A 26,517-nucleotide genomic window follows, 5' to 3' on the forward strand; every position below is an offset into this window, starting at 1 on the left:
TTTTTATTATTATTATTATTTTTTATTTTTTAAATTCACCGGCCACAAGAAACACCCTCTGAATGTTGGCTTGTGGCCATATACAGCTCGCTTGAGTGCAGTCTTAGTGCCAGCATTCATGATAAATAGACCGCTATGAAAAATATTGATGGAAACTCTCTCTGTAAATAGTACAGTCTGAAGATTATCATGAGGTATTCTAACTAGAGTAGAAATCATATCCGGATCCTAGATAATATCTAGGCCCAGGTTTATACTAGAACAATTCTATTGAGCCCTTTAGCACACTTTAAGTCCAAGCCCTACTGTATAACCCCCATTGCAATGGAGCTACAGCAGCTGGACCGAGGAAAGATGGAGGTGGAAGGAAGGGAGGGAAAGGAGAGAGGGATGTAGATTCCAGTTTGACTTCAGAATCGGTTAGCCTCTTTCACTCGCGTAGGCGAAACTGTTGCCTAAAACAAGATGCCTCCGCCTCCTAAAACGAGATGCCTTGCCTCCTCCTCCTCCTAAAACGAGATGCCTTGCCTCCTCCTCCTCCTAAAATGAGATGCCGCCTCCTCCTCCTAAAACGAGATGCATTGCCGCCTCCTCCTCCTCCTAAAATGAGATGCCGCCTCCTCCTCCTAAAACGAGATGCCGCCTCCTCCTCCTAAAACAAGACGCCTTTTCCCTCCTAAAACAAGACCCCTTTTCCCTCCTAAAACAAGACGCCTTTTTCCTCCTAAAACAAGACGCCTTTTTCCTCCTAAAACAAGACGCCTTTTCCCTCCTAAACAAGACGCCTTTTCCCTCCTAAACAAGACGCCTTTTCCTCCTAAACAAGACGCCTTTTTCCCTCCTAAAACAAGATGCCTTTTTTCTCCTAAATGCACTGGGACATTCTTGTACGCTCATCTCAGGCTAAGTCAGACGTGAGCTAAGATGAGGATTATTGACAATATCCCTTTTGACATTAGCACTAGTATTAGCTAGCCACTGCAGCACAGAGGTGCATTTTGCTTTATCCTTTAAACTGATTTTTCCTGGGAAAAATATGATTTGTCCCCCCCAATATATCACTGAAACATAACTATGTAATTTAAATAATATTAATAATACGCAATGAAAGCAATTGTGCTGATTATAGACACTTAATAGCTCGTTTTTAAGTTTCAAAAGATTGCGACCCCCCCACCCTTTGCCTCACAATGGTTTGATCCACTGCCAGTTCCTTAGCTTGCGAGGTAACGTAGAGGTCGTATCTACTGTCTGAAAGGCACTCAATGCACGTAACTGACGTGAGGTTAATCCAGTCAATCGCGCACACACACTAGCTGAATATGCAGAGCTAGCGCGCAAATATTAACTATTAAGCTAGCTAGTACCTATTCCATTTATGTGGCATCGTCAAAGATGGAATCTTTGCGATCGTCAATTTATTCCAAGATCAGCATGCATGTAAGTTAGTGCTTCAAAGTCCCTGTGATAAGGTTAGCGATAAACTGAACAGAACTACACTCTCTTCTACCATTGTTTTAAATATATTTAATGGTCTCATTGCAAAAGCTAAATTGTCGAAAGGGAACTTTTATTTATATATTTTATTTCACCTTTATTTAACCCGGGTAGCAAAGATTATAGCAAACACCACTGAATTGGTGCTCGCTAGCTTTGCAAATTCAGCCATTGTTAGAAGCCAGCCAATATGAAACAAACAATTAAAATTACAAAAGGTTGCAGCATATGTTGTGTAAATGGTGAACTCATACAGCTGTCAACTCTTGTCACTGCAATCCGTTTCACATTTGCTAGCTACCTTTTAGATCGAAGCCCATATAGAATGATAGAAGATAAGACGATAGAAGCCCATCTCCTACTGTAAATAACCTACATAGTGTGTGTGTGTGTAGCCAGCCATGTAGAAAAATGGCAGAAAAAAGACGGACATCGGAGTATTTTTCAGTACACCAAAACGCAAAGTAAGAACCCTAGTAGCCTAATATCTCAAAGACTAGTTGATAAAATGTTCATAAGAAAGAAATGAAATTCTAATGGAAATGTTTCACAATGATGTCATTAGGCAGAGCAGGCAACAGATGGCACACAGACAGCAGAGTTGGGGACAGATATGCAGGGACAGACTGGCAGAGACAGGGAGTCTCAGGTAAGTTTGTTGAGTCTTTGTTTGGCAACATTATGAAAGGTTCTCAATTTTTTTTACTTGTAAAATAGGAACATAATTGGAAAATGCCATGGATACCCCCACTCTCAACTTAAACTGGTGACTGAACTAAGATTTGTTAAACGCAATGGTATTGCTGTTGTGATTAGTTGTGTAGTTTTGGGTACCGGTAGTTAGGAGTACGGCAAACACCTTATTTCTTTGGTTCCTCAATATACATTTACCATATTAAACGTAGGCTATGTGTTACAGCACTACTTTTGGTGTCCCCCTCAGGAATTGCTCTTGAGAAAATGTAATGTAATTGTCCCCTCCAAAGTTGATATCAGATTTTCGCCCCTTGTAAGAGATGCTCCTCCATTGCCAATATCCATATTTTATTGCCAGCTAAATCACTGCTGGGATGTGTTCATTAAGGTCCGCAAGAAATGTCAAATAAGAAACATGCATTAGTTCAAGTCCAGGTAGTAGAGTGCATCCCAGTTTATTCTGTTTGCCTAATGAACATGACCCATATGTGTATTTCGCTGCAGAGGTGTTTGTCTTCCCAATGGCTCTATGAGAAGGTATACAAAGCATAGCAGACAACTGTCCATTGAAACCAGCTTAAACTGAGTACATATGAGAGGCAAATGTGTACAGTCTCAGTCTGCCATGTGATCTGGGTGATACATGACAATGTTTAAGTGGTTGATCAAACGTTTGTGTAAGAGCTGTAACCTGCTAGTAACCTCTCCCGGGAGAGCTGTAACCTCTCCCGGGAGAGCTGTAACCTCTCCCGGGAGAGCTGTAACCTGCTAGTAACCTCTCCCGGGAGAGCTGTAACCTGCTAGTAACCTCTCCCGGGAGAGCTGTAACCTGCTAGTAACCTCTCCCGGGAGAGCTGTAACCTGCTAGTAACCTCTCCCGGGAGAGCTGTAACCTCTTTATTTTAATTTGATTTATTTAACCTTTAACTGGCAAGTAAGTTAAGAACAAATTCTTATTTACAATGACAGCCTACCCCGGCCAAACCCGTACAGCGCTGGGCCAAATGTGCACCGCCCTATTGGACTCCCAATCACGGCCAGATGTGATTCCGCCTTACTGGGAGAGATGTAACCTGCTTGTGGGAGACTGAGCTAGGGCCCTAAGGACTGGCTGGCTCTTAAAGCACACTGTGCCAGGGGGAGGAACCAGTATCCCAGTGTGTAGTGTATATAATATGGTCATTTAGCAGACGCTTTATCTAAAGCCACTTGCAGTGAAGTCATCCAGTATAAGGCAGGAAACATGCCCACAACTCTAATGGTGTTGCAAGCACCATGCTCCAACAATATGGCTTTCACTTTAACCAATTGAGCCATTGAAACCACATTATGCCAGTGCTTTCCAAACACTAGGAAATTCTAAAAGCTTATTTGATCCAAGAAGCAAAAAAAAAAAGTTTAGGCACCCTATTCGCGCACCTCCCCACTCTGCAACAGTACGTCACCTGTCCAACACGCTCAACTCGCATCCTGGATCAGTGTTATGACAACGTAGAGGACGCATACAAGACAGTGTGCAGAGCACCCACTGGGAAATCAGACCATAACGTTATTCATCTCCTACGCGAAAAATCTGTAGAGAAATCCATTCAAGTTTGGACAGAGGAGAGTTGGGAGGAGCTCAAGGATTGCTTTGATGTCACACTGGGAGATGTTCTTTGACTCGTGCAGGGATCTCCACGAGTTTCTGTGAGGATACTATCATTAACACAAAAACTGTCAAGAGTATTTCCCAACAACAAGCCCTGGGTGTCTAAAGACTTGAAAATGTGCCTCAATGAAAGGAAGTTTGCATTCATGAAAGGAGATACTGATGCTGTAAAGGAGAAAGAAAATGAATTCAGGTCAAAAATATGGAAAGCAATAAAGGACTTCAAGGATAAAGTGGAGCAGAGGTTCTGTACAGGCAATCAGTTGGTAGAGCATGGTGTTTGCAACACCAGGGTTGTGGGTTCGTTTCCCAAGGGGGGCCAGCACAGAAAATAATGTATGAAATTGTATGAAATGTATGCATTCACTACTGTAAGTCGCTCTGGATAAGAGCGTCTGCTAAATGACTAAAATGATGTAAATGTAAGCATGGGAAGAGCTTAATGCAATGATGGGAAGAGAAAGGAGAGAACAATAATATGGCAGACTGTTCATCCTTTGTAAACCACCTAAACTGTTTTTATGGAAGATTTGATACCGTTGATTTTAAAGATGAATGTAAACAAATATGTGAGAGTATTCCCAAATCCTCTCCTGTCCAGATAACAGAGAACGAGGTGGCCTCATGTTTGTCAAATATTAAGCCATACAAAGCACCGGGCCCAGACGGACTACGGGGCAAAGTACTGAAGGTCTGCGCCGACCAGCTCAAGTGAGTTCTCACACAACTGTTTCAACTCATGCTGAGCACCTGTACAGTGCCAAAAGCCTGGGAGGTGTTGACCATTGTACCGGTGCCTAAGAAGTCAGGGGCCAAATCACCAAATGACTTTTGACCTGTGGCCCTCACGCCCCTTTTGGCCTAATGCATGGAAAGGATTGTCAGTAAGCACCTTACCCTGTCCATAGCAGATCAACTGGACCCGTTACAGTTTGCCTATAAGGCACAGAGGTGGACTGAGGATGCTACCCTGACCTTGGTGAACATGGTGGCTAATCACCTTCAACATGCTAAATTATATCATCACAGAGAGGGACTGAGGATCCTACCTTGGTGAACATGGTGGCTAGTCACCTTCAACATGCTAAATCATATCATCACAGAGGAGGACTGAGGATGCTACCCTGACCTTGGTGAACATGGTGGCTAGTCACCTTCAACATGCTAAATCATATCATCACAGAGGAGGACTGAGGATGCTACCCTGACCTTGGTGAACATGGTGGCTAATCACCTTCAACATGCTAAATTATATCATCACAGAGAGGGACTGAGGATTCTACCTTGGTGAACATGGTGGCTAATCACCTTCAACATGCTAAATCATATCATCACAGAGAGGGACTGAGGATCCTACCTTGGTGAACATGGTGGCTAGTCACCTTCAACATGCTAAATCATATCATCACAGAGAGGGACACAGGATGCTACTCTGACCTTGGTGAACATGGTGGCTAGTCACCTTCAACATGCTAAATCATATCATCACAGAGGTGGACTGAGGATGCTACTCTGACCTTGGTGAGCATGGTGGCTAATCACCTTCAACATGCTAAATCATATCATCACAGAGAGGGACTGAGGATTCTACCTTGGTGAACATGGTGGCTAGTCACCTTCAACATGCTAAATCATATCATCACAGAGAGGGACTGAGGATGCTACTCTGACCTTGGTGAACATGGTGGCTAGTCACCTTCAACATGCTAAATCATATCATCACAGAGGTGGACTGAGGATGCTACTCTGACCTTGGTGAACATGGTGGCTAGTCACCTTCAACATGCTAAATCATATCATCACAGAGGTGGACTGAGGATGCTACTCTGACCTTGGTGAACATGGTGGCTAGTCACCTTCAACATGCTAAATCATATCATCACAGAGGTGGACTGAGGATGCTACTCTGACCTTGGTGAACATGGTGGCTAGTCACCTTCAACATGCTAAATCATATCATCACAGAGGTGGACTGAGGATGCTACTCTGACCTTGGTGAACATGGTGGCTAGTCACCTTCAACATGCTAAATCATATCATCACAGAGAGGGACTGAGGATGCTACTCTGACCTTGGTGAACATGGTGGCTAGTCACCTCCAACATGCTAAATCATATCATCACAGAGGTGGACTGAGGATGCTACTCTGACCTTGGTGAACATGGTGGCTAGTCACCTTCAACATGCTAAATCATATCATCACAGAGGAGGACTGAGGATGCTACTCTGACCTTGGTGAACATGGTGGCTAGTCACCTTCAACATGCTAAATCATATCATCACAGAGGAGGACTGAGGATGCTACTCTGACCTTGGTGAACATGGTGGCTAGTCACCTTCAACATGCTAAATCATATCATCACAGAGGAGGACTGAGGATGCTACTCTGACCTTGGTGAACATGGTGGCTAGTCACCTTCAACATGCTAAATCATATCATCACAGAGGTGGACTGAGGATGCTACTCTGACCTTGGTGAACATGGTGGCTAGTCACCTTCAACATGCTAAATCATATCATCACAGAGGAGGACTGAGGATTCTACCTTGGTGAACATGGTGGCTAGTCACCTCCAACATGCTAAATCATATCATCACAGAGAGGGACTGAGGATGCTACTCTGACCTTGGTGAACATGGTGGCTAGTCACCTTCAACATGCTAAATCATATCATCACAGAGGAGGACTGAGGATGCTACCTTGGTGAACATGGTGGCTAGTCACCTTCAACATTTTATTTGTTGATTTTAGTTCAGCTTTCAAGACAATGTAAATACACACACTGCTGAAATGACTACTGGACCTGAATGTCAACGGAGGCCTCACAGGTTAGATCAAGGACTTTTTAATTGACCGCCCACAGAAGGTCCTCATGAATGGGGCCCTCTCGGATGAAATGACACTGAACACAGGGGCTCCCCAGGGGTGTGTCCTTTCACCGTTGTTGTTCTCTATCTACACTGACGAGATGAAAGTATGTGGATGACATGGCTCTGGTAGGATTCTTTATTAAACATGCTACGTCAGATGGGGACAGCTGTTTTAAACAGACCAACAACCTTGAAGAATGGTGCCGGTCAAGTGCCCTCCACATCAATGTGGAAAAGACAAAATAGCTGATCATCAATGGCAACAAGTTACCAATGTCCCAACCACTGTCTCTGAACGACCAACCAGTGGAGGTGGTTGAGTGTTTTAGATACCTAGGGACACAAATTGATAACAAGCTGAGATTGACAGAGAATGCATTTTTTTTTTTTAAGCAAGCCAAAGTCTGTACTTAAATCAGAAAATTAAAGGGGTTTGGGGTCAGCCAGGATGTTCTGGAGGAAAGCATCCTCACGTTCAATATGACAGTCTGGTCTGGTAATCTGAGCTGGTGGAGAGGATCCTCACGTTCAATATGACAGTCTGGTCTGGTAATCTGAGCGTGAGGAGCAAAAGCAAAATGACCAGAATAGTAAACACAGCCAGCAAAGTAATTGGTCGACCACAGGCACATTTGAGCATTCCGTTCCACAAGGCAACCAAAAAGAAGGCACTGGCTGTCATTGGCGACCCCTCCCACCCTCTACACCCTCTGTTGGAGAGGCTCCCCTCTGGCCGGCGCTTTAGAATACCCATGGCCAAGAGCATGCATTAGTTCCTTGTGCTGTTGGACTACTAAATGCAAAGTAAATTGTATCAGTATATGTACTTATCTATCTAGTCCAGTTGGGACAGCGATCGTTGTGAGTGAATGTATTAATGTCCTCTGTGTTGTGAGTGAATATATTAATGTCCTCTACGTTGTGAGTGAATGTATTAATGTCCTTTAAGTGTATGTAACATGATGGACTGACTGGTTTAAATGTGGATGATGTGAGAATGTATGTGTATGTGATTCTTTTAATGGAAGGTGAGGCCAAAGAAAAATGTCCATCCTGGATGGGACAATAAAGTTTTATTCTATCTACTCTATTCTATTCCCTATTCTGTGCGTGTAGGAATTTGGCATGGGAACTGGCACACACTAAAACAAATAGATAATGCAGTGTGGCTCCATGCTTCTTCGATAGAAAGTTATAGGTATTCAATATTAGCAACATAAAGTGATATAACATATAAATCTGGACTTGTTTTAGGACTAAAACTCTTCCTGGGTAAAGATCTGTCTAAAAGTATCTTGTCCATGTCCAAAGTCTCTCTCTCTCTCTCTCACTCTCTGCTCAACAGCTTTCTAAAAATGTAATCCGTCCTACTCCAGGTAACCGTGGCAATAGCTTCACGCCGTCTGGACACGACACACAAAAGCACTCTACGCTGCACGACTGAAGGTTGTCAGTACGGTAGGAAATCTGTGCTATTGGAAGGCTTGAAACTGCTAGTTTGAGAGTTGAAGAGGTTTTAACTGCTGAATACAAAACTAAAATAACAGAGATGACAAGATAGAGAAAGTCAATATTAACATCCCACTAATTAACTGCGAGAATCTAGAATCTTACAGGTGGTAAAGCACTTCCCATAGAAGAGATTATAAAGAGCCACTGAACATCAAAATTTCATTTTGGAAGGAGTCCACCTCTACTGTAGCAATCCCAGTGAAACAGATCTCTCTCTCTTTCTCCTTTTTAAACAGAGTGATGGGATGGCTGGCTCCTTTGAGTGCATGACCAGATGCAGGCAGAATCGTGCTAGCACACACACACACCACCACACACACACACACACACACACACACACACACACACACACACACACACACACACACACACACGGTAAAAGGCCCACTGTGAGAGACTGGAGAACACCACGCAGGCAGGATCATCTGAAGCTTTCTTACTTTCTACTGTACATACTGTAGTCATTCAAAAATCATGTTAAACACTATTATAGCACACAGACTGAATCCATGCAACTTATTATGTGACTTTTAAGCAAATGTTTACTCCTGAACTTATGTAGGCTTTCCATAACAAAGGGGTTGAATACTTATTGACTCAAGACATTTCAGCTTTTAATTTTTTATGAATTTGCTCAAGCTCATTCAATTTTGTTGTGAATTATTGATAGATAGGAATATTCAAACCTTGTCTCTGATTTTCAAGCATATTTAAGTCAGGCCTGAGACTAGGCCACTCAGGAACAATGACAAGCACTCACGCAGGCACGCACCAGAATGGTTTTCCAGGAGGTGTCGAGTGTTCCTAATGGTCTAGTCTCTTACTTGACTTAAATCTGGTTGAAAAAAACTGAAAAAATGTTTGAACATTGCTGTCCATCAATGATTCCCAACCAAATTTACTGAGCTTGAGCAATTCTGACAAAAACAACAGATATCCACTGAATGTACTAAACATTAGGAACACCTTCCTAATACTGAGTTGCACCCCCTTTTGCCTTCAGAACAGCCTCAATTAATCAGGGAATGGACTCCAATGCTTCCAACAGTTGTGTCAAGTTGGCTGGATGTCCTTTGGGTGGGGGACCATTCTTGATACACATGGGAAACTGTTGAGCGTGAAAAACCCAGCAGCGTTGCAGTTCTTGACATACTGAAACCGGTACGCCTGGCACCTACTACCATACTCTGTTCAAAGGCACTTAAATATTTTGTATTTTTTAAAATTTAACTAGGGAAGTCAGTTAAGAACAAATTCTTATTTTCAATGATGGCCTAGGAACAGTGGTTCAGGGGCAGAACGACAGATTTGTTCCTTGTCAGCTCGGGGATTTGAACTTGCAACCTTTCGGTTACTTGCCCAATGCTCCAACCACTAGGCTACCCTGCCGCTAGCTCATTCACCCACTCTGAAAAGGCACACATACACAATCAATGTCTCATTTGTCTCGAGGCTTAAAAATCCTTCTTTAACCTGTCTCCTCCCCTTCCTCTATACTGATTTGAAGTGGATTTAACAAGTGACATCAATAAGGGATCATAGCTTTCACCTGGACAGTCTATGTCACGGAAAGAGCAGGAGTTTCTAATGTTAATGTCCACTACTCATTGTGTTGTCCTAAGAGTTGTGTAAGGTTGGTAAAATCTTATTCAACATGATTACCAGCAAAAATGGCTGCCAAAAGGTGCTTCCAACAAGTATTAACACTGGGGTGTGAGGACATACGCAATTAGTGCAACCTTATTTTGTATTCTTAGTGATTTGGAAACTGTTCTATAATTGTGTAGATCGATAGGATAAAAAAAATGCAATCGAATCCCTTTTTTGGATTTACATTTTAAGGCAGCAAAATGTGAAGACTGTGCAAGGGGTGTTTTAACTTTTACTAGCACTTGTATGGCTACATACTGCATGCTCACAGTAGTCAGAGCGGTATCCATGGCAATAGAGGTGACAAAAATCCATGTATCGAATCTAAAGTGGAATAATTACCTTTTTATGCCTCCCTCATGAAATATGAAACATGTCCAAGATTATATTATATATACACTGACTGTGAACGGTTTAACATCATTACATTGATCTTCACGATGAACAGAAAATTATGTTTTTATTGATGGGGAGGATAAATCTGGTGCTAGGCTGAGGAGAGGCTTAACACAGTAACACACACACAAAGACGCACACACACACACAGTACTGCTAATGATGGCTCCCAAACGCAGAGCACTGTCCATGTGCCAACCACTTGATCTAGATATACCACACATTCTGCTACAGGGACCACTTCAAACCCCCTTAACTGCAGGCAATTACAGTCATATACTGTAGAATACAATACATCCACACACACACACAAGAGCAAGACCCAAGCCTAATACCCCAGAGTATAGCAAGAACTCCATGCCAAACACAGCTAAATTACCAGATCGGTCCATTACACAATGCTATTACTTGCAGACGTCCATATAATTCACAGATTCGAAAACACACAAACAGTCTGCATGTATTATTCATAAGCTATACAGAATGACTTCACAGCCACAGAGAGGACCCTCGTGATACCGGGGGGTTCTTCATGCTGTAAATACAGCTATACTGGAGGTTACAGGGCCTGACTGTAAATACAGCTATACTGGAGGTTACAGGGCCTGACTGTAAATACAGCTATACTGGAGGTTACAGGGCCTGGGTTGGCTGACTAAAGTTTACTGTAGCAATGTGGAATCTCTAGCTAGTTAACTGTGTAAGCTAGTTAGCTGTGTGGGCTAGTTAGCTATGTAAGTGTTGTTAGGTGTGTAAGTCAGTTAGCTAGTTAGCTGTGTAAGCTAGTTAGCTATGTGGACTAGTTAGCTAGTTACCTGCGTGCAAAACTGTTAGGAATTGTTGTAGTAGAGATTCCATTTCTGGACACAAACCAAAAAGGCCTGACAAGAGAGCAGAAAACTTCTGGACCGAGCTCAGCAACCTCTCACGTCAGTAGAGCTAAGCATCCATCCTTTCACCCCTGGGCAGAATTGTCTAGCTCTGCACCATTATCTTCCCGAATGTTAATCCTCCTTAAACATGACACAGGATTGCTGAGTTACAATTCAAATGACGTAAACTCTTTCAAACTACTTCTTGAGTAGACCTACTGTATCTTTTGTGTATCTAAGTGTGCGGTGTCCATATTAGGATTGAGACTGTCCTAATATAGACACTGTTGTTAACAGTTGATATTACTCTTCAATTACACAAACCCCAAAGCAAATCAAGGGGAAGGAAAATAGGTTTATTCTTATTCAAAGAGAATGAATCATGCGGAGAAGTAGATGATAGATGTTCATTCTCCCCTGTCCTCAGTGATTCTCTCCTTTGATTCTCTCTCCACAGAACAAAGGGACAGGATATAGTTTTATAATCCAACCCTAGCCTGTGGTTGACCAATTAGAATTCCTTGCAATAAAACCTGGGCCAATGGCCAAATACAAAGTATCCCATTTCAGGCTCACTGTATAGACAAATTCCTCCCATGTCTCTGACCCATAGCTCATTAATGCCCTATTACAGAATAAAAAAAAACACTATTTCCATTGATCGTTAGTACTCTATTGACTTCTCGTCCTGTGCGTTGTGTATTTATCATCTGAATATTCTTACAACGTATAACTAGTTTTATACACCTAGTAAGAAACCCTTTGGGAAAGTGCAATGGTTTTCCGTTGATGAGTTGAAAGCATACAAAAGAGATATCGTTACAAGAAGAAATAGACAAAAATTATTATGGCGAAGAGCAGAGCGTGTTGCTCAAATTGAACAATGAATTTGATCATCAATTCAATATGACTTGTAGGCTATAATACACATCATAAGAGTGACAAGCTAGATTCAGACTGGACATTTAGGCTGTGAGTGAGTGAGTGAGTGAGTGAGTGAGTGAGTGAGTGAGTGAGTGTGTGAGAGAGAGTGTGAGAGAGTGAGAGAGAGAGTGTGAGAGAGTGAGAGAGTGAGAGAGTGAGAGAGTGAGAGAGTGAGAGAGAGTGAGAGAGAGTGAGTGAGAGAGTGAGTGAGAGAGAGTGTGAGAGAGTGACAGTGTGAATAGTCATGGTTAGATAAAACGGAATGTTACAGTATCTGCTCTACACACGGGTCTGTTTCTGAAGGCATGCCACAAACTGCTCTACACATGGGTCTGTTTCTGAAGGCATGCCACAAACTGCTCTACACACGGGTCTGTTTCTGAAGGCATGCCACAAACTGCTCTACACACGGGTCTGTTTCTGAAGGCATGCCACAAACTGCTCTACACACGGGTCTGATTCTGAAGGCATGCCACAAACTGCTCTACACATGGGTCTGTTTCTGAAGGCATGCCACAAACTGCTCTATACACGGGTCTGTTTCTACAGGCATGCCACAAACTGCTCTACACACGGGTCTGTTTCTGAAGGCATGCCACAAACTGCTCTACACACGGGTCTGTTTCTGAAGGCATGCCACAAACTGCTCTACACATGGGTCTGTTTCTGAAGGCATGCCACAAACTGCTCTACACACGGGTCTGTTTCTGAAGGCATGCCACAAACTGCTCTACACACGGGTCTGTTTCTGAAGGCATGCCACAAACTGCTCTATACACGGGTCTGTTTCTGAAGGCATACCACAAACTGCTCTACACACGGGTCTGTTTCTGAAGGCATGCCACAAACTGTACGGTTGTGTGACCAGCAGAGTTGTTTTGTGTATACCATAGTGAGTAATGCAACATGTCTGTGGGTGTGTGGGGGCGGGCGGCAGCTGCAATCCGGAGCGCTTTGTCTTCAGATGCGTGAGTCCATCACAGAATCAAATAAATTAAAAGAAAAAGAGCGAGAGAGAGCTGCATTGCCGAGAGCTTCTGTTTGGCAGACCAGCAGAAAATGGAGTCAAATCTGTTTTGAACACAACATTTTCCCTAACATGAGAGGTCACAGCATCGCACAGCAGACAAGGACAACAGAACTCCGCCATCTCAAAATCAACACAATGTCACTAAATACTGTAAATGTACGTCTTATAGAAAAGACCTACTTGACATTATTTTGTGACGCAATGAATGACCACAGGTGACCAGGTAGGCTGGATTTCCAATGTGGGTGTGTCAAATCGGAGGGCCTGTTGTCCGCACCTCTGGCAGTCTCTATGGGGGTGCCACAGGGTTCAATTCTCGGGCCGACTCTCTTCTCTGCATACATCAATGATGTCGCTCTTGCTGCTGGTGATTCTCTGATCCATCTCTACGCAGACGACACCATTCTGTATAATTCTGGCCCTTCTTTGGACACTTAACTAACCTCCAGACGAGCTTCAATGCCATACAACTCTCCTTTCGTGGCCTCCAACTGCTCTTAAATACAAGTAAAACTAAATGCATGCTCTTCAACCGATCGCTGCCTGCACCTGCCCGCCCATCCAGCATCACTACTCTGGACGGTTCTGACTTAGAATATGTGGACAACTACAAAGGTTGGTGACTGGTTAGACTGTAAACTCTCCTTCCAGACTCACATTAAGCATCTCGAATCCAAAATTAAATCTAGAATCGGCTTCCTATTTCGCAAAAGCATCCTTCACTCATGCTGCCAAACATACCCTCGTAAAACTGACTATCCTACCGAGTCTGGACTTCGGCGATGTCATTTACAAAATAGCCTCCAACACTCTACTCAGCAAATTGAACGCAGTCTATCACAGTGCCATCTGTTTTGTCACCAAAGCCCCATACACTACCCACCACTGCGACCTGTATGCTCTCGTTGGCTGGCCCTCACTTCATATTCGTCGCCAAACCCACTGGCTCCAGGTCATCTATAATTCTTTGCTAGCTAAAACCCTGCCTTATCTCAGCTCACTGGTCTCCATAGCAGCACCCACCCATAGCACGCGCTCCAGCAGGTATATTTCACAGGTCATCCCCATAGCCAATTCCTCCTTTGGTCGCCTTTCCTTCCAGTTCTCTGCTGCCAATGACTGGAACGAACTGCAAAAATCACTGTGGCTGGAGACTCGTATCTCCCTCACTAACTTCAAGCACCAGCTGTCAGAGCAGCTCACAGATCACTGCACCTGTACATAGCCCATCTGTAAATAGCCCATCCAACTACCTCATCCCCATACTGTTATTTATTTATCTTGCTCCTTTGCACCCCAGTATCTCTACTTGCACATTCATCTTCTCCACGTCTATCACTCCCGTGTTTAATTGCTATACTGTAATTATTTCGCCACTATGGCCTATTTATTGCCTTACCTCCCTTATCCTACCTCATTTGCACACACTGTATATAGACTTTTTCTTTATTGTATTATTGACTGTATGTTTGTTTATTCCATGTGTAACTCTGTGTTGTTGTTTGTGTCGCACTGTTTTGCTTCATCTTGGCCAGATCGCAGGTGTAAATGAGAACTTGTTCTCAATTAGCCTACCTGGTTAAATAAAGGTGAAATAAAAAATAAATAAAAATGTCTGACTCTCATAAAAAAATACTCACCTCCTCTTCTTCATTGCACTGATCTGAAAGAACTGACCAGGGAAATTAGGTTAATGATGAGCTTTCACCATATTGTTTTTCACTGGTCAATTTTTGTCAAGTCTTCCAATCAGTGCAGATGAATGGGGAGCAATTGTCTTCTTCAAGTTTGGCACATCTTCACACTTATACCCACTTGTTTTTTAGTTTTTTTTAACCACCTACTCTTTTCAGATATTCAAAAAAGCAGGCAAAAAGAATCAGGCATGTTAAATTAGTGGGATCTCAGTGTGTGTGTGAAAGGGATACTGCAGAGTGAAAACCCGTCTTTCATATCAGCTCTCCACAAAGCCAGATCTTCAAACATACTCTCACAGCTGAATCTCCTGAGTTATTATTTAAATGCTGCAGCCACACACACACACACACACACACACACACACACACACACACACACACACAGACACACACACACCTTTAAAATCCTTACACATCACAATGAAACATCCCTTGGGCTGCGGTTAGACAGGCAATTCTGATATTTCTTTTCCACTACTTGGTCTTTTGACCAATCACTTCAGATCTTTTCACATTAGATATTTTTCAAAGCTGATCTGATTGGTAAAAATACAAATTAGTGGGAAAAAAAGATCAGAATTGGGCTGCTTGTGCAAACAAAGCCAATGTCCCACAGTAGACATTGATAGACAACAACACAGGTCAGTCTTTAAGACTGCATTGATTTGCCGCAACTATTCAATCAATACAGATAGGGGATTTCTGCTGTAATACCCTTTCAAAAGTGCTTATTTTGTTCTAACCAACATGTCCAAAATGGAGGGAGTTGTCACTTGATTTACAGATCAGCAGGCCCCTGATCTACAGTGCTTAAATAACACATACATTACCGGTCAAAAATGTTAGAACACCTACTTTTTGTTTTCTTTTGTTCTACTGTATTATTGACTGTATGTTTTGTTTATTCCATGTGTAACTCTGTGTTGTTGTATATGTCGAATTGCTATGCTTTATCTTGGCTAGGTCGCAGTTGCAACTGAGAACTTGTTCTCAACTAGCTTACCTGGTTAAATAAAAGGTGAAATAAAAAGGGTTTTTCTTTATTTTTACTATTTCCTACACTGTAGAATAATAGTGAAGACATCACAACTATGGCGATCCCCATGAGAGACAGTTTCATCATAGTGCTTGATGGTTTTTGCAACTGCACTAAAATAAACATTTTCAAAGTTCTTGAAATATTACGTATTGACTGACCTTCATGTCTTAAAGTAACGCTGGACTGTCATTTCTCTTTGCTTGTTTGAGCTGTTCTTGACATATGGTGTTAGTCTTTTACCAAATAGGGCTATGTTCTCTATTCCACCCCCCCCCCCCCACAAAAAAAATACCTTGTCATAACACAACTGATTGGCTGGCTGAAATGCATTAAGAAGGAAAGAAATTACACAAATTAATTTAACAAGGCACACCTGTTAATTAAAATGCATTCCAGGTGACTATCTAATGAAGCTGGTTGAGAGAATGCCAAGAGTGTGCAAAGCTGCCATCAACGCAAAGGGTGGCTATTTGAAGAATCTGAAATATAAAATATATTTTGATTTGATTAAAAAAAAATTGGTTACTACATGATTCCATATGTGTTATTTCATAGTTGTGATGTCTTCACTGTTATTCTACAATGTAGAAAATAGTAAAAAATTAAGAAAAACCCTTGAATGAGTAGGTGTTCTAAAACTTTTGACCGGTAGTGTCACTGCCATTTTCACTCATTTATAAATGGTTCCTTAAGGGTGCACTAGTTCAGAGAGCCCACTGATTACACAGTGGAGGATGATGACTCAATCCTGGGGACTGAATCCATTAAATCTCTGTGGCACTGACATGTGGCCTCTGATTGTGACAACCACAGCAGCTAATCAAGCAGAGAAGGACGAGAGGAGCAGAGACCTACTCAAGGGATGAGAGGAGGAGGGAGGAGAGAACAGAACAGAAGAGAACAGAAGGGATGGAGGAACTTCACAATCCTTTCACAGTTCTCTTTAATCACATTTGGGAGGACCTGCTCACTGACTTGTACAATATCACTCCATGGCCAACTGGACCAAAAGGGAGCATGAACCAAAAGAAGAATATGTCAAAGATTATGCCATAGAAGAGATGGTGAGCATGAACCAAAGAAGAATATGTCAAAGATTATGCCATAGAAGAGATGGTGAGCATGACATAAAGCAGGATCGGGACAATTACACAGTATGGAAGATTATATCACGGAAAAGAAATGGAAATATTTAGATGGAACTGCATACAGTATGGGAGCCAGTGGGCAGATTAATTTCAATCATTCTGTTTCAGTGTAGAAATGCTTCTTGGGGAACGCTGCAATATCATTTTCCTTTTTAATTTGATTCTACTGCGGAACATGGAAACTGTTGTGTAATGAGGACACAGAACACGTTGTGACAAATACCAGAGATAATCTGGTTTTACGGTGTTTCCACTCAGTTGTCAAATGTACTGTACTAAACCATTGGAAATGCTTTACACACTGTGAAAAGCACGAGTATCCTTATCACTATACAGTGCATTCGGAAAGTATTCAGACCCCTTGACTTTTTCCACATTTTGTTACATTAAAGCTTTATTCGTTTCCTCATCAATCTACACACCATACCCTATAATGACAAAGCGAAAAACAGGTTTTTAGAACTGTTCGCATATTTATAAAAAATTAAAAACAGAAATACCTTATTTACATAAGTATTCAGACCCTTCGCTATGAGACTCAAAATTGAGTTCAGGTGCATCCTGTTTCCATTGATCATCCTTGAGATGTTTCCACAACTTGATTGGAGTCCAAATGTGGTAAATTCAATTGATTGGACATGATTTGGAAAGGCACACACCTGTCTATATAAAGGTCCCACAGTTGACAGTGCATGTCAGAGCAAAGACCAAGCCATGAGGTTGAAGGAATTGACCGTTGAGTTCCGAGACAGGATTGTGTCAAGGCACAGATCTGACGAAGGGTACCAAAAAATGTTTACAGCATTGAAGGTCCCCAAGAACACAGTGGCCTCCATCATTCTTAAATGGAAGAATTTTTGAACCACCAAGACTCTCTTCCTAAAGCTGGCCGCCCGGCCAAACTGAGCAATCGGGGTAGAGGGCCTTGGTCAGAGAGGTGACCAAGAACCCGATGGTCTCTCTGACAGAGCTCTAGAGTTCCCTTGTGGAGATGGGAGAATATTGCAGAAGGACAACCATCTCTGCAGCACTCCACCAATCAGGCCTTTATGGTAGAGTGGCCAGACCTCAGTAAAAGCCACATGACAGCCCGCTTGTAGTTTGCTAAAAGGCACCTAAAGGACTCTCAGACCAGGAGAAACAAGATTCTCTGGTCTGATGAAACCAAGATTGAATTCTTTGGCCTGAATGCCAAGCATCACATCGGGAAGAAACCTGGCACCATCCCTATTGTGAAGCATGGCGGTGGCAGCATCATGCTGTGGGGATGTTTTTCAGTGGCTGGGACACGGAGTCTAGTCAGGAACGAGGGAAAGAAAAACGTAGCAATGTACAGAGAGACGCTTGATGAAAACCTGCTCTAGGGCGCTCAGGGCCTCAGACTGGGGCGAAGGTTCACCTTCCAACCGGACAACGAACCTAAGTACACAGCCAAGACAGCGCAGGAGTGGCTTCGGGACAAGTCTCTCAATGTCCTTGAGTGGCCCAGCCAGAGACCGGACTTGAACCCGATCGAACATCTCTGGAGAGACCTGAAAATAGCTGTGCAGCGATGCTCCCCATCCAACCTGACCGAGCTTGAGGGGATCTGTGGAGAAGAATGGGAGAAACTCCCCAAATACAGGTGTGCCAAGCTTTTAGTGTCATACCCCAAAAGACTTGAGGCTTTAATCACTGCTAAAGGTGCTTCAACAAAGTACTGAGTAAAGGGTCTGAATACTTATGTAAATGTAATATTTCAGTTTAAAATGTTTAATACATTTGCAAACAATTGTAAACAGTGTTTTTGCTTTGTCATGGGATATTGTGTGTAGATTGATGATGGAAAAAAACATTTAATAAATTTTAGAATAATGCTGTAATGTAAAAAAATGTGGGAAAAGGGGTCTGAATACTTTCTAAATGCACTGTACATGCATATGGCTGAGCAACACGCTGTGCAACACCCCCGTGCATGTCCCTCAGTCAAGCAGTGAATTTCAAACACAGACTCAACCACAAAGACTAGGGAGGTTTTCCAATGCCTCACAAAGAAGGGCACCTATTGGTAGAAGGGTAAAAAAAGAGCAGATATTGAATATCCCTTTGAGCATGGTGAAGTTATTAATTACACCCAGTCATTACAAAGATACAGGCGTCCATCCTAACTCAGTTGGCGGAGAAGAAGGAAACTGCTCAGGGATTTCCCCACGAGGCCAATGGTGACTTTTAAAATAGCCATTTTCAAGTCTGGCCATAGATTTTCAAATGGATTTAAGTCAAAACCGTAACTAAGACATTTCACCTTGAATGAATTTGTAAAAAAATATTTGAAGCATAATTCCAATTTAACATTATGGGGTATTGTGTGTAGGCCAGTGACACAAAATATAAATTGGATCCATTTTAAATTCAGGCTGTAACACAACACAATTTTGAAATAGTTAATATGTGTGAATACTTTCTGAAGGCACTGTATCTACAATACCAGTCAAAAGTTTGGACACACCTACTCATTCAAGGGATTTTTCTTTCTTTTAATATTTTCTTCATTGTAGAATAATTGTGAAGACATCAAAACTATGAGATAACACATACGGAATCATGTAGTAACCAAAGAAATGTGTTAAACAAATCAAAAATATATTTTATATTTGAGATTCTTCAAAGTAGCCACCCTTTGCCTTGATGACAGCTTTGCACATTTGGCATTCTCACAACCAGCTTCATTAGGTAGTCACCTGGAATGCATTCCAATTAACAGGTGTGCCTTGTTAAAAGTTAATTTGTGGAATTTCTTTCCTTCTTAATGCGTTTGAGACAATCAGTTGTGTTGTGACAAGGTAGGGTTGGTATACAGAATATAGCCCTATTTGGTAAAAGACCAAGTCCATATTATGGCAAGAACAGCTCAAATACACACAGAGAAACGGCAGTCCATCATTACTTTAAGACATGAATGTAGCTCAATCCAGAAAATGTCAAGAACTTTTAAAAGATTCTTCCAGTGTAGTCGCAAAAACATCAAGCGCTATGATGAAACTGTCTCTCATGAGGACCACCACAGGAAAGGAAGACCCGGAGTTACCTTGGCTGCAGAGGATAAGTTCATTTGAGTTACCAGCCTCAGAAATTGCAGCTCAGATAAATTCTACAGAGTTCAAGTAACAGACATATCTCAACATCAACTGTTGTGAGGAGACTGTGTGAATCAGGCTTTCATGGTCGAATTGCTGCAAAGAAACCACTACTAAAGGACACCAATAAGAAGAAGAGACTTGCTTGGGCCAAGAAACCCGAGCAATGGACATTAGACCGGTGGAAATCTGTGCTTTGGTCTGATGAGTCCAATTTGAGATTTTTGGTTCTAACCGCCGTGTCTTTGTGAGATGCAGAGTAGGTGAACGTATGATCTCTGCATGTGTGGTTCCCACCGTGAAGCATGGAGGTGGTGTGATGTTGCTTTCGCTGGTGACACTGTCAGTGATTTATTTAGAATTCAAGGCACACTTAACCAGCATGGCTACCACAGCATTCTGCAGCGATATGCCGTCCCATCTGGTTTGCGCTTAGGTGGATTATCGTTTGTTATTCAACAAGACAATGACCCAACACACCTCCAGGCTGTGTAAGGGCTATTTGACCAAGGAGAGTGATGGAGTGCTGCATCAGTTGACCTGGCCTCCACAATCACCTGACCTCAACCCAATTGAGATGGTTTGGGATGAGTAGGACCGCAGAGTGAAAGAAAAGCAGCCAACAAGTGCTCAGCATGTGTGGTATCTCCTTCAAGACTGTTGGAAAAGCATTCTAGGTGAAGCTGATTGAGAGAATGCCAAGAGTGTGCAAAGCTGTCATCAAGGCAAAGGGTGGCTACTTTGAAGAATCTAAAATATGTGACTCACCACCTGGAACAGGTCTTATGTAGCAACATTTTTTATTTTTTTATTTTTTACATTAGATAAAAGTAGAAACTCAGAGCTACAAAATGGTATATCATACACTGCATTTGAGGAACAATGGGAAAGTAATTCTCCTTTGGAAGTTGTTGAACTTGTAAACTCACTTTTGAGAAAATCACCTTTGAATGTTTTGCTATCTAGTGAAGAGATCTTCTTTGTCTACACCCATTCAGCATTGTTCACACTCTCTTAAGCTTTAGCCCCACCCATCTCGTTTCGCTCTCGGAGCACACACTTGATGCTCTGGCCGATGATTTGTTTACCTCTAGATAACATGAAAACAGCCTAACCAGCTCTGCTGGCAACAATTTCATTACGCTTTTTTTGCTGACGTTTACTGACACCGGCCATATTCAACGGGTGTTGTACACACGTCACGTACGAGCCAGCCAGCTAATGTTAGCTAGTTAAACAACAATTAACAGTGCCAAAAATACCACAGTGCTGGGAGCTAACCAACCATGTTCAATGTTAGCTAGCTAACATTAGGCTCTAACTAAAACAGCACACAGCTCTGGGAAACGAATAATAACGTCACATAGGGAGGCAGCCAGCTAATGTTAGCTAGCTAGCTAGCTAGCAGTACACTTTAGCTTGAAATGAAGCCACTTTCTGTCAAAATTGCCGAGAGATTAGTTCGGATTGGTCCGCCATACAAGGCTCCTGTCTATTTGAGCTCTTCAGTCTGTGTTGGTAATCATTTTGATAAAAAAATAAAAAAAATAATGTTTGAACAGCTCTCCTGTGAAGTTGTGACTTGTGACATTTGCCTAGTTTCCTGAATCAGGTCACATATTTGTTTCACACTTTTTTGGTTACTACATGATTCTATGTGTGTCATTTCATAGGTTTGATGTATTCACTATTATTCTACAATGTAGAAAATAGTAAAAATAAAGAAAAACTGTTGAATGAGTAGGTGTTCTAAAACTTTTGACTGGTACTATATATATATATATATATATATATATATATATATATATTTTTTTTTTATTTTTTTTTTTTTGTTGTTGATTATAACGGTTATTGTACTGACATGACAGTCTTCATCCATAACTGTCCTTTACACAGTAATTGTGCCCTAATCTCTACTAAATGTCATACTGTTAGCAGTCGATAGTGACTGGTATCAGGACAGCAATACAAGCGAAACAAGGGAATTATGTTTGACGATTATTTATGCAAATAGTCAACGAGGAAAAGGTAGAGTAAACAAAATGTCAATCAGTGAAAAACTAGGAATTTGAACAACCGCCGCATTTGCATATTCAATTAAAATAAAACATTGTAACAAAAGAAGATTGACATTGTGACACTGTTTGATGATCATGCCTCAATCCAAAACCAATCAGGCGAAAAAGGCCTCCTTTTTTTGTGTTATTACATACAGCCGGAAATAACTTTTGGATATCAGAGCGGCGGTAACTCACGAGCATTACGACTTTCCTGAATTGGATCCCATGTTCGTACCCCCCAGGGCAATTTAACTTTCCCGAGGCTGTTCCAAGACACCGCCGGCTGGGAAGAGGTATTCGTTTCTGAGTATATTACTCAGAAACGAAGAGGCACCGTTTCTGAGTATATTACTCACTAATGTTCAGTCTCTGGACAATAAAGTAGATGAGTTCAGGGCGAGGATCTCCTTCCAGAGAGACATCAGGGACTGTAACATACTCTGTTTCATGGAATCATAGCTCTCTCGGGATATAGTGTCCCCGTTCATACAGCTAGTTGGGTTCTCAGTACATCGCGCAGACAGGAATAAAGAACTCTCTGGGAAGAAGAAAGGCTGTGGTGTATGTTTCATGATTAACTACTCATGGAGTGATTGTGATGACTTGAGTTTCTGTAGGTTAAGTTGTTCACCCGACCTAGAATACCTAACAATCAAAAGGCTGACCGTATTACCTCCCAAGAGAATTCTCTTCGGTTATAGTCACAGCCGTGTATATTCCCCCTCAAGCAGATACCATGACAGCCCTCAAGGAACTACACTGGACTTTATGCAAACTGGAAACCACATATCCTGAGGTCGCATTTATTGTAGCTGGGGATTTTAACAACGGAAATTTGAGAAAAATGCTACTGAAGTTCTATCAGCACATTGACTGTATACTGGCTCTGGAAAAACTCTCGATCACTGGCTACAAGGCCCTCCCCCGCCCTCCCTTCGGCAAACCAGATCATGACTCCATTTTCCATTTTGCTCCTCCCTTAGGTAGAAACTCAAACAGGAAGTACCCGTGCTAAAGGTCTATTCAACACTGGTCTGACCAATCGGAATCCATGCTTCAAGATCGTTTTGATCACGCAAACTGGGATATGTTCAGGGTAGACTGAGAATAACATTGATGTATACGGACACGGTGACTGAGTTCATCAGGAAGTGTATAGAGGATGTTGTTCCCACTGTGACTTAAAACCTACCAAACCAGAAACCGTGGATAGATGGCAGCATTCGCACAAAACTGAAAGCGTGAACCACCGCATTTACCCACGGCAAGGTGACTGGGAATATGGTTGAATAGAAACAGTGTAGTTATTCCCTCCCAAAGGCAAACAAACAGGCAAAACGTCAGTACAGAGACAAAGTGGTGTCACAAATCAACGGCTCAGACACGAGACGTATATGGCAGGGTCTACAGACAATCACAAAGGGAAAACCAGCCATGTCGCGGACACCAAGGACTTGTTCACGGACAAGCTAAACACCTTCTTCGCCCGCTTTGAGGATAACACAGTGCCACAGTCGCGGCCTGCTCCCAGGGACTGTGGGCTATCATTCTCCGTGGCCTACGTGATTAAGACATTTAAGCATGTTAACCCTCGCAAGGCTGTCGGCCCAGACGGCATCCCTAGCCGTGTCCTCGGAGCATGCGCAGACCAGCAGGCTGGAGTGTTTACGGACATATTCAATCTCTCCCTATCCCAGTCTGCTGTCCCCACTTGCTTCAAGATGTCTACCATTGTTCCTGTACCCAAGAAAGCAAAGATAACTGAACTAAATGACTATCGCACCGTAGCACTCACTCACTCTGTCATCATGAAGTGCTTTGAGAGGCTAGTTATCACCTCTACCTTACCGGACACCCTAGACACACTTCAATTTGCTTATCGCCCCAATAGATCCACAGATGATGCAATCGCCATCACACTGCCCTATCCCATCTGGACAAGAGGAATACCTATGTAAGAATGCTGTTCGTTGACTACAGCTCAGCATTCAACACCATAGTACCCTCCAAGCTCATCATTAAGCTCGGGGCTTACTGGGTCCTGGAGTGCAACTGGGTCCTGGAGTTGCTGACGGGCCACCCCCAGGTGGTAAAGGTAGGAAAACAACACCTCCACTTCGCTGATCCTCAACACAGGGGCCCCACAAGGGTGCTTGCTGAGCACACTCCTGTACTCCCTGTTCACCCATGACTGCGTGGCCACACACGCCTCCAACTCAATCATCAAGTTTGCAGACGACACAACAGTAGTAGGCCTGTTTACCAGCAATGACAAGACAGCCTACAGGGAGGAGGTGAGGGCCCTGGCAGAGTGGTGCCAGGAAAATAATCTCTCCCTCAACAGCAACAAAACGAAGGAGCTGATAGTGGACTTCAGGAAACAGCAGAGGGAGCACGCCCCCATCCACATCGACAGGGCCGCAGTGGAGAAGGTGAAAAGCTTCAAGTTCCTAATATACCCCGTTCCCTGTATGCATACCCCGTTCCCTGTATGCATACCCCGTTCCCTGTATGCATACCCCGTTCCCTGTATGCATACCCCGTTCCCTGTATGCATACCCCGTTCCCTGTATGCATACCCCGTTTGACCAAAGCCTCATGGAGAGAGGTAGAACGTGGGAGAAGGATAATGAAAGTTTAAACAGGGGAATAGAGAGAAAGAGTAGTAGAGATACAGACAGACATCTCCAGTACTGGGAGCAGGACAGACATCTCCATTACTGGGAGCGAGCGAGACAGACAGACAGACAGAGACAGACAGAGACAGACAGACAGACCTGGGGACTGGGAGCAGTACATACAGACAATACTGGGGACTGGGAGCAGTACATACAGACAATACTGGGGACTGGGAGCAGTACATACAGACAATACTGGGGACTGGGAGCAAAAACTAAATTGTGGGCTGATTTCAAAACGATGTGGGTACCGGGGTGCCCAGTACCCAGGGGAGTTTCAAGTTATTCTGGTAAACCCCTGCCAATCAAATCCTGCAGATGGAGACTGCTTCAATAACAGTCACAATGAGAAGACCTAGGCTATAGAGAAGTACAGAGATGAGAGAGAGAAAGACAGATGCAGATAGCAAGACAAAGAGAGAGATAGACACTAAAACAGACTGAAAGAAGTCACAAAAAAACATGGAGGGAAAGAGATCCATAATAGCCAGACCCACAGCCACCGCCTGCCACACACTATCCCCCAACCCAACCACTATCTCTTACCATCTGTAGGGGCCTCTTGCAGAGGTCTCTCTCAGTAACCAGCCTCGTCTGGTCTGTGACGTGGAGTCCCTTCTGGGCCAGGGCCTGGATGACAGCATCGTGATCAACCAGGGGCTGGATGACAGCATGGTGACCAACCAGGGGCTGGGTGACAGCATGATGACCTCCACTCGTCAGGATGAGGCTCCCGGCTCTGCAGTAGAGCTCAGCAGACAGCAGTAGGCTGACGACTGCAGGCTTCAGATGCTCCTGTTCATACTGGTCTGTGTAGAAGGGCTCCTTCAGGTCGGCCGGGACACTGTCTGTTTAGGAGGGAGAGGTAGAGAGGTCAAAAGAGTGAATATGCGTTGGCACATTACACATGGGAATAGTTTACTACATTTTTCTAAGTCAAGATTGAATCGGTGAATAAACCATTTGCTCCCAGGAAAAATGTATAATTAACTTTCTAAATGTTGTAATGCAAAAGGGAATCATGCGCAGCAGTTAACCGTTAACTAGATAACCGTTCCACTCCTAAACCAGCTCATAGTACCTGATACAGCGTTGTTGTTCCTGATATAAACGAGATTAGGGTGTCAATCTAGTATTGAACAAGTCAACATGACTGATAGTAATTGAGTCTACTTCATTGTTTCATCTTCCAAAGACATGGGGGCTATCTCCATTATGAAATACACTATGGATGAACTGCAATGTGTGTTACCATGGAAACTACAGTAGGAAAGGAACCTGATCAATTTGTGTGTGTGTGTATATATATATATATATATATATACCAGTTGGCCTGGAGTTCAAAAATGTATTTCTTCCTTGTCAGACTATCACAGGGTGCTGAGAAAATGGGGACGGTATAAAAACCAGAGACTCTGTATCCACAAAACAAACAGCTATAAAATAACCTGATTTTCACACCACTGAAAGTAGATTGATTCCTACATGATGTCACACTCTGCCGTGCACACACACACACGCACGCACACGAAGCAGATGGGTGTTCATGATGATCGGTGAAGCCACAGTAAGAGAGAACTTCTCAGCTTCACACCCTTCATCCACCCTCACACCACTCTGGGGATCATGTTAGACAGGCCAAGTCAGCAGCTCATAACAGAGACACGCCATCTAATTAACA

The 26,517-nt window shown here is 42.9% G+C and overlaps 1 protein-coding gene across 1 annotated transcript in view; it reads right to left on the reverse strand.

The window, feature by feature from the left end:
* LOC106574165 (calmodulin-regulated spectrin-associated protein 2) overlaps positions 1-26,517 on the reverse strand; it is a 97,192-nt gene that overhangs the window by 59,637 nt on the left and 11,038 nt on the right. Inside the window, exon 2 of the mRNA XM_014149833.3 lies at positions 25,383-25,684. Coding sequence (XP_014005308.1) covers positions 25,383-25,684 — 302 coding nt within the window. The remainder of the gene's footprint in view (positions 1-25,382; positions 25,685-26,517) is intronic.

Source organism: Salmo salar, chromosome 16 (assembly GCF_965601325.2).
Source record: "Salmo salar chromosome 16, fSalSal1, whole genome shotgun sequence".
Taxonomy (NCBI): Eukaryota; Metazoa; Chordata; class Actinopteri; order Salmoniformes; family Salmonidae; genus Salmo; species Salmo salar.